The sequence below is a fragment of the Xiphias gladius genome, chromosome 10 (assembly GCF_016859285.1).
Source record: "Xiphias gladius isolate SHS-SW01 ecotype Sanya breed wild chromosome 10, ASM1685928v1, whole genome shotgun sequence".
NCBI lineage: Eukaryota > Metazoa > Chordata > Actinopteri > Istiophoriformes > Xiphiidae > Xiphias > Xiphias gladius.
The window spans coordinates 11869352-11885216 of NC_053409.1; the positions used below are offsets into that span (position 1 = coordinate 11869352).

At 41.9% G+C, this 15865-nt stretch overlaps 1 protein-coding gene across 1 annotated transcript in view; it reads right to left on the reverse strand.

Moving 5' to 3' along the window:
- LOC120795847 (latent-transforming growth factor beta-binding protein 2-like) overlaps positions 1–15865 on the reverse strand; it is a 78734-nt gene that overhangs the window by 26761 nt on the left and 36108 nt on the right. The window contains exons 7-11 of the mRNA XM_040138053.1: positions 14944–15227; positions 13661–13763; positions 5206–5280; positions 1300–1422; positions 1039–1203 (exon numbers count right to left, since the gene is read on the reverse strand). Of these exons, the coding sequence (XP_039993987.1) occupies positions 1039–1203; positions 1300–1422; positions 5206–5280; positions 13661–13763; positions 14944–15227 (750 nt within the window). The remainder of the gene's footprint in view (positions 1–1038; positions 1204–1299; positions 1423–5205; positions 5281–13660; positions 13764–14943; positions 15228–15865) is intronic.

Below are 15865 nucleotides of genomic sequence, written 5' to 3' on the forward strand. Positions count from 1 at the left end.
CGGTAGAGGCATGCGAGTGAGAGGCTAATGGAGGATTGGCTGGTTACTTAAAAGGAGGGAGACTGCGCCTCTTTGTGTCCGAGCCCAGCAAACCTCAGCAATGGTGAATCCATTACAAGTCAGAAGCACTGTGTCCCCTACCTGACCTGAAACCAGCAACTATACGCCAAAAGAGTCTGGAATAGAGATACAAGTAATGACAGATATGTGGTCGCTGTAAATGCTTGTGTAAATGCAGGAAATGTGGATATGATAAGCTACTGAATGATGAATTTAAAGTGGAGGGAAATTAGGCTATATATGATCAGGGGCCACATTAGAGAAGTAAATGTGGAATGAAAGTCAGTGGGCTCCTGTTACCGAGTCACAAGAAATGGGTCTGGCTGCTTTGTTCAGAACATGGCACTAACAGCTTGTCAGGACATACAAAAGCCAGCGTCCGAAATAATCAGAGGCTGTGTGTCTGTGTACTGTGTCAGTCCTGGCTGAGCAGCACCATGGAAGTCTGTGTCTGTGATATCTGATCTATGACAATCCCCATGAATCACGGGCCAGTACAGACACTCCGTGAAACCAGCCTGTTTCTCTCAGAGACTTTGAAGATTAGATCGGTATGAAAAAAAAAAAGATGACAACTACTTCCCATGTTTCACTTGGCCAAGCTATTTAGTTCTGCTGTGAAGCTTTGCCGGGCTATTAGTGGGGTTTCTCTCTGGAGGCTGGAGTGATAACACAAGACTGACTCCCACTATTATGTAGCCTCCAAAATATGAAAACTGTTATGCTTTTGGTCCTTTTCCACTCCAAACACATTTGGTTATTTTGAACTGCTTTACATGCCTGGCAGAGAACAAAACAGTGACTGACTGGCAAATATTCTTTGTCTGTGCTTTCACTACCATTGCTAGCCCTTGCATAAGATTACATGTGACGTAAGAACCAGATATGGACAGTTAAGTTTGCAGATGGATGACAAGCTAAGGCTTGAGGAGAATTTGGATACATGCAGGAGCAGTATGGGGTAACTTTTGACTGTACCTGATCCTGGCAAAGGGCAGCGATCACACCCAACACCCCAGGCCTTGCCCACTCGGCTGCAGCAGCAGATCTGCTTGGTGATGTGCTGAGCAAGCGGCAGAGAGCATGTGCCCGCTGACACTGACCGGTAGCACAATGCCCTCTGCTCAGACACAGCCTTGTCCGCTGAGAAGAGAGTTGATACCATCACGAAAACCAATGCAATACATAAGAAAATACTCAAAGCCTTAGATATAATGCGTAGTTATGAGCAACACTTACAGACACAGTGACTCCTGGCAGCATCTAACATGTAGCCCGATTTACATGTGCACCTGTAGCTTCCCTTGGTGTTGAGACATTCAGCATTCTTACAGATCCCAGGCAACAGGCACTCATTGATGTCTGTGTAACATACAATACGTCAACCATCTAGTAAATTCTGATTATGGAAATATCATGAAGTCATGTTTTTCCCCTGGCAAACATTTTTTGAACTCCTACTGAACCTATCAATCCATCTTGCTACAAGTATCAGTATCAGATTTAGTGTTCTGCATTTCACATAAAGTATACAGTGCTTTCAGGCTAACCAACCAGCAGAGATGATGTAAGGCTTTAGAAAACATTTACACCTTGAAAGGTAACAAATTATATTGCAATAGATCGTGTAGTCAAAACCACCAGCTACTGGGAGATGATGAAATACGGAAACTTTAAGGTTACACAATTTTATGAAAGCAAGGAGCAGTGACGACATGGGGGAAACATGCATAATAAATTTTACCACTGTAAGCCAGAATACAGTCAAATTCATGTGTCCTTCTGACGGCACGACATTACAAGCTCTCAGCAACCTTGACTTAAAATCTGGGCAGTCAAGCAGAGAGAGATGAAATCGCAGAATGTTTTCAGATGATCATCTTCCTCAGCATCTTTTCCATTACAGTGTCCAATAAGGTCACAGCATTCTAAGTTTACGTCAATGACTGAATGTAAAATAAGTTTTTTCCTCTGTCTGACCTGAAGTATATGCCGGAGTGATACGGTGGTCAGTGGACTTTGCGTATTGCTCCAACAGCTCCTGAGCCACTAAGCTAAATGGAGGCAAGCTGGCCTGTTTATGTGCCAGCCAGGAGCATAGGGGGACATATTTCAGGCGCTTAGTCATGCGATCACACTGGGACCAGGCGAAGTTTGTTGTTCTACCGTGTTAAACAAAGAGTACATCATTAGGTCTTTTCCCATTGCTTTGACGACTGGAACTCGACAGCCTGCCACCACAGATTTTCCCAATTCTAATTAATCTGCTCTTGTTTTGTTGTTTTGCTTCCTGCTGGAAAAAGTGAGCTTATAAAGGATTGAGGCTGATAAATTCTGTGGACTGAAGCAAATCCAGGGAATGCCTCAATGTTCCTTTTGTTGTGTAGTTTTTTTCTTCTTTTCTATCTTTTTCCCTTTATCTTTCCATTTCTCTTTACACTTTTCTACCTCTCTTAGGAAGGACTTGTTCGAAAGCTAGAGCTGGCCTTATAATGACAAAGCCTCCAGCCTCTATGTTATGTCATCGTAAACAAGCCTACGTCTCCGTTAGCAGAAGTGACCCGTTTGGATGAGTACGGATCAGGCATGTACTGTGAAGACGGTGATGCAGATCACAGATGTCAAGCCTGTATCTGCTAATATGCACACTCTAAAGACTGGAACAACAATATTGTGTGGTTTAGTTTAAGCAGCATGCTATCTGGTCAGAGTTCAGGTCAGCGTTGGGCTCAGCCTTCATCACATGGGGTCTTTAATCCATGGTTCGGTTGAGTCCCAGATTAGTGCTATTGTTACAGTCTGCTGGCGGGTTGATTGGGATTGAAACTGACTTCCATGACAACCTGTCATGACCAGCACTAATCTCAACATCTATTTTGAATTTATAAGTGGTTGCGCTCATTGACGAGTCGTCACAGTGGTAAAAACTCACGTGTCCATCAACAGCTTTTATCATGATTGTTTTTTATTGTTTAGTGATACATATTGATGACTGCAATACTTCCAAAAAGTTCCCTTAACTCTGGCTTGAGTGTCAAACAGTCTGCTGCGACCTTACTTGACCTCGCCTGCTCTTAATTTCTGGAAAAACCAAGACTCATAAACACCTGCAGAATTATTTATGGAGACTGTAAAGGAAATTGGCAACATGACTCTCTTTATTATGTATTGGCTGTTATGGCCAAAGGGAGCACATTATGACTACTTTGAAAGTCTCAAACTACACGTAACTTATGGAGCCAAAATTAATCCATCTAGAGACTGTGAATAGTGAATGCACATTCTCAAGATACAGCCAAAGCAGGCATTACTGGGAACAGTGGGTTTTCACAGGCAAATTACTACGTTATAAACCTGATATATCGGGGTCTCACCCTGTTGACCTAGGCCATATTCAATATAATAAATGTCAAATGTCAGTGTTTTAAAATTGTTTGTAACCTTTATTAAGTTGATGCAAAATGTCAAAAAAGTTGCTCCCAGCACCAGTGTATCACCCACAACAGAGACTGCGTATGCAACTATGTGGGCCTTTCATCCAACAAGCAAAGTAACAAATGGCCAATTCAGCTGACCTAATTTCTGAGAAGCAGCTTCTGAAGTTAATGAATCATCTCTGAAGTCGGAGTGCGCCGTATGGCTCTGATGAGGATCTTATCGTCTCATAGTAAGGAAGTCACTAACTGTAAGGGTCTGCCAGAGCAGTAAATCTTGCCTATTACAGAATATGAGACAAGCTCCGCTCTGTTCCATTAAAATACACTGCAAACAGCTCAGAAAAGGAGCAACAGTTTTGCAAGTTGACACCATCCTGATAATAATGACAAACTCAAAGAAAAAACAGGTTTATGCCTCAGTGGCAGTTGCTGCAAGACCTGAAATTAGAAATAATTTTTGGGAATGGCACAGCATTTTAACGGGACAGAGACTTAAGAGCGGTCCAGCAAATATTGTGGGTAACTGTCTGCTTTGCTTTTATCTAACTCAACAAACGAGCAACTGAAAGGGAGGAACATCTTGAAACAATCATAAATGAAAAGCATGAATAATAGAAAGATACATTTCCACATTTGTTGGCTAGTTAACACACTATTGGAAAATAAGTGTGTCCTTGTCCACAAGTCTTTGCATTATTAAAATATGTTTCCCAGCGCCATCATTACCTAAAAACATTAATAGGCCAATAGTGATAAGAAAACATGTTGAACTTGCTGAACCAGTGGATGAGGCTTGTTATTGATGTAATCAAAGCTGTCCATTGGAGCATTATGTTGTTACACTCCATAGGCTTCAGTAAGCATTGCCCTTTGGATTATGACACCATTAATCAAGTCACTGATGGAGCTCAAGTAGACTGTCAGAAAAGGTGCACTTTGTTTCTCAAAGTGTCAGCATCAGTTGCCCTGTTCAGAGATCAAGCTGTGCGTTTTTTCCTGTCTTTGAGCCAAGGTATATTTGTTCGTGTTGACTAATTCCGATGCTGTACACTAACACCACCAACAAAAATAAACGGTCCAAATTCTCTAGAGGAATATAGTCTACAGAGTTTAGTGGTTATTGCTTTTTGAACCTCCAGCCATCTGACATCACACCTCTGGGATGCTGCAATGAAGGAAAAGTGTATGTCCAGGAATGATCTGAGTTTGTTTTCAAATACAGATGAATGAGTGAGCTGGTCGTCATACAGCTTTTCTTCTGCTGGCACATTTAGGAATGCTGAGCAACAAACAAGTCTGCAACTAAAGCTCCCTCAAAAATACTCAGAGAGCCACTATTACCATAATCGCAGCCTACCGTACCATTCTCCACTTAGAACCCCAAAGACCAATTAGAAATGCTGCCCCAGGCGCTTATTGGCTAATGAACTCTGACCCTGGACCAAGGCTAAGTGTAGTCTTGACCTGGTTCCCATAGGGGCCAGACATACAGCAAGGAATACTTTTATAGATGTCTTCAGGGGTCCATGTATGCATGTAAACCAATGGGCAGTAAGTTTTTATCACATCCATGCCATTATAATTAATATAAGCTAGGTTTTTATTATGGATAAACTCCCTGTTAAAATTTGCAGTGGGATAAATCATATAATAATAGTCAGAAAATACTGAACTACATAGACATTTTTCAACATATTTTATAGCTTACCTTGACAGTGTGTCAGATTCATCCTTTTAAACCCTTTGGAACATTCCACTTGTCCATTTGCAATCACTGCATATGCTGCAAACAGAAAGGAAAAGCACAGCTTTAGAGGAGCAAAATGATCTTACAAGGCCATACCTCTCTGTCACAAAGCATTGCTTTCATCGCAGAGAGAGAAGAGGAGCTCAGCTTTAGGAGGGGACCATATAACTTACAGATGTGAGCATCTTGGCAAGAGGAGAAATGAGGGGACCCAGACCTAGGCCTCGAGGGACTCTAGAGTGAGTGTATGGAAATGGATCCCCATCAACCACATTTATAAGACAGCACTGCCATCCAGCAGAATGTAACGATAACACTCGACGTCATTTATAATCATATTACCTATAACTCTCCTCAACCCGCAGGGACAGATGAAGGAAGTGCTTATATTATAAATATGTTGAGGAAGTCTACATGACAGCCATGACCTTTATCATCAACCACAGTGCAAATCTACTTAAATAAGAAACTAATGCTTTAACTGTGCACACTAAGAATGACGATTAATGTATGGCTCAGAGGAAAGTGATTTGCCCAAATTGGATTGTTTTGCCAAAGCAATAAAAATCATATGGAGTGTGCTTTAGGTGTGTACATTAGAGGTTCACAGAAGTGCTACAGTAAATAACACGATGTGCTGTTAATGTCCCAGTGTAGCCATACTATCAGTGGCAGAAAACCTCATGTCATTACTCATTTGGCACCCAGTCAAGCCCCAGCATGCTCCATTAAATGTAGAGAGGGGTCAATGTGACTATCATATGGTCTCTGACGGTCTCTGTTTGTGTTTGAGTGTGTGTGTGTCTGTATCTGTGTTTGACAGAGACAAAAGAACTAGTGTGCATGAAGATCTATAGGTTTCTTAAAAGAAACAGGGTGATTATTAGTAGCAGATCTTTCCATGACATAAACTAAGATGAAGAATTTTGCTTCATATGATGTTGAAAGGAGAAAATCCAACTTCTGATTCTGGAGGGGAAAATGTGTGTTTGGGCGAGGAGAGCTCTAAAAATAACAACATGCTTATTAGTACGGAACAGTTTCTAACTGTTACAGTCAAAATAAATTACAGTCATGAATCAGACAATTTAAAGCCATGTGGAACCTTGCTGGATATAGCTTCCTAATCATGATAGCCATGATTCTGTTTTGCACTTTCAGCACATAAACACACTGGAAAAATGCTGTGTCTGTCAAGATTTAAAAACAAATATTTGGTGGCATTAAACATGTATGACACCAACAAAGTTTACTACGTCTCAGCTCAAGTGGGCTTTTCAAATTCATGAAAATGAAGAGGCATTTTACTTTTCCAAAATATGAAACAGGACTTGATTTTTTTAAATATATAATGGCAGAATTATTCTTGGTCACATTCATTTTCACTTGCATCATCATCCAAAGGGAGCAAACTCAGAGAGAAATCGTGATATCCAACGTTTCCCACTCATAGAAAACAGGAACAAATGACAGTGATGACAATCTTTGGATTTACACCATGGCCAGAAAAAATAAGATTTTACCAAGTACAGCATTTATTTAAACTCGCTGCCACAGCGACAAAGAGTTGAAAACAGAGGTGACGCATGCAAGAAACTATGGTCACAGCCTTGCCAGCAAAGAAAACACATCTCCTTGCCTGGCAGAGTGCTCTGGGAAAGGGAGAAAAGTCACACTTTGTTGGTGACCAAAACTCCAGCAAACCAGATTGCTGACTGAGTGGGAGCTCTGGTCAGATGTAAATGGCTATCTGGAAGCCTGACTGCGGGCAAGCAGGACCAGACAGGGCTACATCTCTACAACCCATCTGTCATCTTCAAGCAGATGACAGAAAGCAATAGCAAACACATAAATTGAACCCTCCAGTGTTTCAAATCCTCAGTCATTAATTTTCAATGTTGAAAACTGGAAAGAATTATGTACTGTATGGTTTGAGGTTCCAAAATCAGTGACCAGACAAAGAAGACTTCATCAGCATTCAATATGTACAATATTCCAACAAAACAATCCTGTAAATTTATGCCATCAACACAAAACCCAGCAATCAGTCATGAGTTTGTGTCATTTTCCCAGGAGTGACTGGAATGTGTGCCACATGGAGATTTTCTGGGAACAATGTCCTGGAAACTGAGTTATGTTTTGGTCCAGCTGTGACCCAGTGGACCAGGCAGGGTCAGTGTACCTGAGGGTTGACAGAGCATAAGTGGGTCAGCATGAAGGGGGCAATGGGAAATGGGGCGATACTGTGTCAAAGTGACGCCCCTGTTCCTGTCTGCCCACCTCCTCATCTTCCTCCCCACCCCCTCTAATCCCCCTCCGAAGTTTCTGAGTAATGAGCTGTTGTGGTAGGGCGGTGGGCACGCCCTCCTGTAGTGATGGGATCAGGGAAAGTCTGGCCTGAGTGACAGCAGGGCGCACATGCCAAGGGAAGCCCAGTAGGGGAGGTTCAGGAGTCTCAATAAAGCTTATTAGCAGGGAGGAGCGGACCTCTGCAGTCAGTAACAACTTCAACATGCAACTGAGAGACAGCTCATTTCAAACTCTGCTTGTCTTAAAACGTCTTGAGAGAAAAGAAAGAGATGTTGCAAAAGACTTGTGGAGATTTAAAACCTAATTAAGTAAGAAGTATTGCACTGACATTAAGCAGTGATATGAAATTGGCATGTTTCCACATTATCAGAGTATAGCTCAGTAGAGCTTTATTGTTCCCTTGGGGCAATTTGTTTGCAGTAAAGTTTAAAAACGAGCTGCTTAAACTCAGCACACAGAGGTTGATAACATCCCTCCTAAATACTGTTTGTCCTCTATTGGATGCATTTATCATAAGATGCAGAGAGTCTTGGCTGTTTGATTATCAACTAATTTTGTAATTTTGGAGCAAGGCTTGATAAATCACTGTCGTTGAGTCTTCTGTCTTAATCCTAGGCTACTGTTGCAAAAATCAGAACCAAGTCTTATGGACATTCGCCTCAAGCAAAGATGCTAAGCACCAGGGCTAAAATTCAATGATAACTAGGCCATATAATTTTAAGTATTATAAAAAAAGCCAAGAATTATGCTATCCTTTAGAGGATTTAATGATGTTTCCGTTCTCATGCTTGTTTCTACAGTTATTTGTGTAGAAAACATAGAGTGACACAGCCAGTGGCATGCAAGAGTGAGCTCAAGCTGCGCATCATTAGTGTCACCCTTGGTTACAAAGACTGTAGACCCAGACTGGTCTGTATCCACTGAGGGTACAGACAAAAACTTCCAATTGTAGTCTATCCATTTAGTCCTGTTCAACAAAAGACTTTGTCACCCTTCACTAATTTATTGTCCGTCTCCGTTCAATTGTGTTGTGCATTCCACTGGCAACTTTTCAGTAATATTTGCTCAAATTCCCTTAATTCAAATTCCTTGGAGCTTCTTGATTGGTGGTGCTGTCCTAAATCAAATCTGAATAAATCCCTTAGGTCTCTTAAACATTAAGTAAAACTGGCTCCATTGAGGGAACTTTCAATTAAAAGGACAGCTTATGCAAAATGAGAGAGAAAGTAAAGAGAGAGGGAGGCAGGAGGCTGAGAATGGAGAGAGAGTTTATAGTCAAATGGGTTCCTCAGCTGTACAGAAATCTTTCATTGCAAATTCGGTACAATCACTATGTGGACCACCCGGACCGGGGGCTGTTCTTCTAAGACGATTGAGAGGTCTGGTCCATCAATCACAGGGCTCAGAGCCCTTCACCAACTTCCCCCTGGGACCTGCCCGGGAGACAACCTCAGTGTTGGGCTTCTCTCCTTAACCGGCTGGAAAACCTGAGACCGCATGGCAGACAGGAGGGAGGAGGGATGGATGCCATCCACAGGCAGGAACAGGAGACAGTCTTCCTTCCATTCCATTGGGGGCTACTCTATAGGAAAACAACCAACACCAAAGCCAAGTCCTCCTCAGGACCCTTTCCAGCAATTTACTTTCTGAAATGCCGCCACAGGACAAACTGGTGCTGCCGAGAGAAAACCAGGAGCAAACAGAGCTCTTTAATCATCATCAAAGGTTTCAGGTCTTGTGAGTCTCTAAGACAAGGCAATGCCATCTTTTCTTGGCCTTTGAGCCAGTGCTTGATTGGAGCAAACAGTTTAAAGGAAAGTCATTTGCTTTCAAAACAGAATGTCTCCTTGGCACACGTCAAATTTGCCATTCTGGCATGTACTATATCGCATGCCCTGTATATAATGCGTCCCTGCTCGTGAAGAAAAGGCTATTGTGTCTATGTCTGTATCCTGCTGATACAGACATAGACACAAAGCCAGTATACAAGCTACTAGATATTTGCTCATCATTAACAGTCTTAGTGGTGTAGCTGTATCATATTGCTTCAACATGACCATCCCCCAGCACATGGGCATCAACAGCAAAAAGGCTTTGATAAAGATGTTATTTCCTCGTTCTGCAGCATTAAATCTTTACTCAAAACATAATTTTCATTGTTTCTATTCATGAAAGTATGCATTTTACATCTCTGTTTGCAGTTTGAAAATTTTGCTTTCAAACACATTTTGCATCAAACACATTTAAAACAGATCCACATTCCTCTATAATCTGCACTTCACTGTGGAACATTAATCACCTGGGCTGGCTCCAAAATAAGCCATGCCACGGTACAGTCCCAATAAATTCTTGCTTAACTTAGCTTGTATCCAATTAAGAAATGTAACACAAATTTCATATCATTCTGCCTCCAACTGGGATTTATTTCTACTGGTGGTTAGGTCTGCTCAGCACTAATGAGCCACACTGCTGCCCAGCTAATAGATTCCAAAGTTCTAGTTGTGAAGGGATAACTTTAAGTCAACATTAATGAATCAAATGTTGTCAAAGAGATGTGATGTCTCTCTCTAATCACAATAAAAAGCTACTGTGGAGCTGATCCAATGCATCTGTTCGTTCGCAGCTTATTTCTAAAGCAAAGTCACTGCATCTCTGTTTTTTGTTGGTCATTAGTAAGTGTTCATGTTTGATCAGCGCTAATAAAAAGCAATAAGCGCACACTTTGGCCCCTCAGTGGATGTCAGATTAAATGTTTTGGGAATAGATGGGATATTTGGAAGGGATGAGTTCATGTGGGAATATCTGGAAGTCGTGGAGCTGTTTGGGCCCCCTCCTGCTTTGCCTCATCTGCCTCTCTTGATATAAACCTCATGAAAATAAGTGTCCTTGTTACAGAGAGATGAGAGGGGGTTGGGGGAGTGAAACAGGCAGACAACTCCCACAGATAGAGGTGGAATAGAGGGCGGGGCAAAGACAGCATGAGGGCACTGACATCATGATAACCCTGATGACCCAGGTAGGTAGAGTTAGAGGAAGCCAAGGCTCCTGTGGGTGTGGCGGTTACTTTAGGCCCAGGGGACGTCTGATCTAGCTCCCTGGGAAGCTTCTCAGCATCGCAGGCAGGGAGAGTCACATAGAGGGAAGCTGCCCAGCAATGACAGATGGGGAGACATACGGCTTGTGGAATTCCATTAGCTGTGAAACGCACAGTGAGGGAGGGGCTGCCAGCAGAATTATACAGAGTTATGCCAACACTACAGTATGGGTCAGACTGAGGCCAAGCAAATGGCCTTCAGTTGTCTTAGAGAACCTCAGATTACCTTACTGAAAGAAATGTAGCCTTAAATCATCCCAGATTGCACAAACAACCCTATCATGCATCTTTACTTCTTAAGGATACATTTCATCTCACTATGCAGTGGATTCAGTTTCTGCTGTGTGCTTCTTCAATCCCTCACCTATTTCCAATTTCCCTTGGGACAAGTCACTGGTTATCCCTCATACTTGAGGACAGTTTTGATCACCGCTAAGTCAGTCTCTATCAGAAATGACAATCCTACCTCGAACTAATTTGAAATTGAAACAAAGTGCAGGGCAATTTTTTTTTAACTCCTCCTCATCATAAGAAAACATATTGAATCCCCCCCCCCCTTCACAACTTGCCCAACCTTATGGAGACTACTAGATCTAACTTATTTAACATTTACTGAAAGTTTACTGAATAATTATTGTACATTTACTCAAGTTGAATCCAAACTAATTGATACCACAGAAGTTATCGGTGTGGCTGCACTTTATTAAAATGGATGACCAAAAAGTGTAAGCCAAGTGTAAAGCTTGCAAAGAGTTTATATTCCTCAATAGTTCTTGTGCTGGAATCACCAGTTCATATAGTTCTATTTTTAGAAATCATATGAATATGGGCATGTGCACACTGGTTGGCTGAGTCTGTTGTTATCATTTCAGTATTAAATAATTGAGTTAGAATTATTTAATTTGGTGCAAATAATAGCTTTTAATATTTCTTTACAATTCATTTAAGCTAATAAGGCTACCAGGTAGAGTGCACTCAATGCATTGTGGCCAAGTAAGTTAATAACTTGCAGATTTTCTTTTTTCCACACGACCAATCGATTTGCTGATAAATAGGTACTATTTCAGTCGACCAAAATGTTCTTTGGTTGACTGCAGCCCTAGAGACGGACACACACTGGCATTCATGCCTCCATAAAGTCCTCTGTGTATAATAATAAATAATATCTTGCTATATAATGTCGTCAACTGTGTTGAAATGTGTATACATTCACAGAATTCACATAGACTGCAACAACAGCAATATATTATGAGCCTATATCAGTAGACTGAGTGAGGCTGATGCAAATATACTGACAGTAATGTGCTGAATGGACGTAGGATAGGATAATAGATTCAGATGTCTGAAGTGAATCCAGGAAGCAAAGACTAAGAATCCTGTCTGCAACAGAACCCAGTTAAACTATGGTCATAATGGCATCCTCTGTAAATGTAATTACAACAAATGAACTAGCAATGTTTTCTCTCCATCAACAGTGCATTTTGTAACCAGCTATAAACTGACCAATGGGAGCATTACACCCCTAAATTCAAACCGGGCTTTCATGACATCATTATCACATAGTCAACAAAAGACACAGGAGACTCTTTTAAAGCTATGACTTTTCTCCACACTGGCCCAACTGGCCTATTCACATTGAATAAAAAAAATAGCATAATTTTTCAGGGGCTGTTGTCTCCAGGTTGCACATCATTCCTGTCAAACACGTAAGAAAGCATTCTTGTAGGCCAGTAATGGAGGAATGCAGCTAAAAGATCTAGCCAAGTGTCTAAACTGAGAACAATAACACTCTGGAGGAATTCAAAGCATTTCTCTTATTAAAGCTTCCTCTAAGACTTCTGGGACATAGTATATGACTTCATTTTGACTTCATTTTTCCTCTCTTTCATTCTCTCTATCCTTTCTTCCCCGGCTGCGTGTGACCCTGGAAACAGGCCTACAGTATTTTGCCCCCCAAAACGACCACAAAAATGAGTGAACTGGGTATTCATTCCGTTTCTCCTGCTAACTTCAAAGGAGGGAGCAGAGGAAAACATCTGGGAGCCAAAAGAGATCGTGCCGGGGATTTAGGAAGAGCAGGAATCGGGCATGCTGAGGGAGATAGAAAGTGGGAGAGAAAAGAATGGATCGGCATCTAGGACAGAAGGAGGAGACTGAGAGGGACGATGTCTGCTTCTGATTAAGGTCCGGTCAGACATTAAACAAGGTACGAGGACTTTGAAAGCCAGTTTGATATCTGCTGGCATGGTCATAATATGATTAAGAGTGCCAGGAAATAACTGAAAGTAAATTGTCAACATGTGCCACCATACTGTAGCTGCTGCCCATGAGGCTTTAATAGCAAATCCTGGACCAGTACAGGGACGTAACCATGCCCTCCAAGAGCTGTGAGGCTCTGTGAAGGGTGTCCTCAGTCAAAGGTGTCAGCACCCACCGTACCAACCACCTTGCTACTATTTCTCATTCCTACCACAGCTCTGGTTGAGTTGTTCATTTCCTCACTCTTTCTAGGCCACGTTAGCTCATTCTGCCCTCATGGTGGATGGCACCCCTGCCAAACTCTCATCTTCATGCTAAATGTGTTTTTATTTGCTTTCCGGTTTTCGTTTTACTGAAGAGCAAACAGCTTAATTTTTACAACTGGGTGAACAGGAACTCACACAACCTACTCAAAGGAGTTTAGGAATCTAATGATGACTGCTATGTGCTAATCAACATCAGTAATCTCTATTGTTTAAGTCTGTGATAAATGCTGTAAAAATCCACATAACATAAATATCTGCAGCTAAGGAATATAACAGGCATCACTGACTAAACACCTTAGTCTGGCTGTTTTGAACAAATGTGTATAACAGCTCAAGAACACCAAGAGATCAACATACCAATAGCATGACAGAAAATAATACCAACAGAATTAGACCAGATTAGAAATAGATTAGATTTAAGTATGTAATGGAACAGAGCAGGACAAAAAATTGGTCAGATATGATGGCTTTAGTCAGTAGGGCTTACCTGGTTTGGTTGGACACTTTTGGCACTTGTTTAGACCCCAGGAGGCGCCAACACTTCCACAGCAATCATCCTGTTTGGTTAGGCCAGGCAGAGGCTTGCCACACTACAACAACACACATCTGTGTTAAATCTAAGAAATTAGGTTTGAGAAAGAGTGTTACATGTTTGTGCATTGCATGCTTTTTTGTGTGCAAATGTGTATTCGTAGACAAGGGCCGAATTCATAAGTTTGTTCGTGTCAGAGTGTGCCTGTATACCTCATCTATGAGGACAGAGTGAACTAGACACATCTGAGACTAGTTACTTGGAGGAGGACGTAACACTGAACCTCAGGATCAACTATGAACTTACTGGCATGCCTCCTTAAAGCATTTGGCTAATTGTGAAGACCTTACTTATTGGGTTTTTAGCCAATTGAAATTTCTGAAACTAAAGAGGCAACAGAGACGACATTCTTCTGCGGAACACCAAACTGGCATACTGGCAGGAGAAGAGGAAAAACTGCAAGCTAAAGCTTTTGTTCACTTCTTGTCTGGGGCAGTTCCGTTGGGGTTCTGAAAAATCACTATGACTGGAAGGTTTAATTTCAAGCTCTCATTCTATGAAACCAGAGTAGTGAAAGGAGCTGCAGTTCAGGCCACACAAACTTGTTCAAGGAATAATGCTGGCAAAAACAGCTCTACTGCAGATCATTGTGTTGTTGCGACTGCAGAGTCAGACATAACACCTTATCATAGCCAAGCAGACAGATGCTGTATTAAGAGTATTAAGCCTTTGATTAGCCAAGCTCACGCACTGCCACTTTAGTCCTTCCCATTCCCAACTTCTTTTAGCCTTCCAATACATGTCTGTTGGGACATCCATACATTATCTTGTACAATAAATCTGCGGTACGTGCCATACCTGGTACCATACAGACCATGAAAGTCTGCCTGTTTGAGCCACAAACAGAAGGACCAGTGGGGCTGGATTTCAAATTTAACCTTCGGCTTCTGAAAGCATCCTAACTCATAAAATGCCTCTGTTGGGGAACTGTTGGAACATGAGATGACCAGTGTGGTCAGAGCTCATAAATCCTGGACATTACATAAATCATTCTCACAGGCCCACCTCCTGTTTGACACAGAGAAGTTGAGTGGATGTGAACATATTGATACCTGTGATAAAACAACACTTTCTGCCACTGGTTTAAACAACTACGATGCATCAGAACACACCAGGTGGCTTAAATCAGCTTGTGATGACAGTGTACGTGTGTGTGCTTTAAAGACTTAGCACAATACCTGTCCATCAACTGTTTCCTGAAAGCATCTTCCCACATGTCCGTTCTGACGGTTGTGCACTCTGGAGTGGCCATTTCCATTCTCATTGATGTGTGAGTGCCTGCTGCTGTGCTCATTGGTAGGTTCATGTCCATTTCCAGGCTGGGACCGTTGCTGGACAGAGTGAGCCCCCTCTGTGGTGGCCAGTCTCTGCCCTGGCTGGACCCGGGCTACTTGGTGGATCTGGACCTCGGCCTCTGGAGGGTGCTGTATGTGGACGTTCACCAGGGATGGGTGGAGAGACACTGGACAGGGAGAGCCACACAGTTTATACAATACAGCGGATAGTTTATAGTTTCAAATTTTGAATAATGTAGGTGGAAGCATCCTCAGCCAAGGGATAAAAGCTGTATATACATACTGCAGTTTGCGAGCTATCAGCTAACATGCTGCACAAACGTATTCAACACAAACCAAGTTTGCTTCATCACCAAGTTATGAAATCTACATGGGGAATTCCCGGCAGTGAAGACACTAGTAAGATACTACAAAACAACAACAACACAGAGTTTTGGATTCTTTGGTTTAAATCAAATCGTCTTAAAGACCAAAAACAGATTTGTTTCGGAGCTGAGGACATGTTGCAATGAGGAGAATGAGCTCTTTTGTCCTACTGACAGGGGAAGCATCTATCTTCAGAGAGTGCCAGGGTTTTTTCCCAGAATCCTGACCCACTCTCATGAATCATAGTCTCACAGACTATGATTCAGGGAGGCGTCAGGGAGAGTCCAAGGAGAAGAAATAGACCTTATCAAGAACCCTTGACATAAAACTGCCTCTGTGTATATATAAAGCATGCACAGGCTAATTTCTTTGTGGTGACATGACAATGCAGACATTGGACTCATGTCATTTAATAATGATTATTCATGTAATTTTTTTC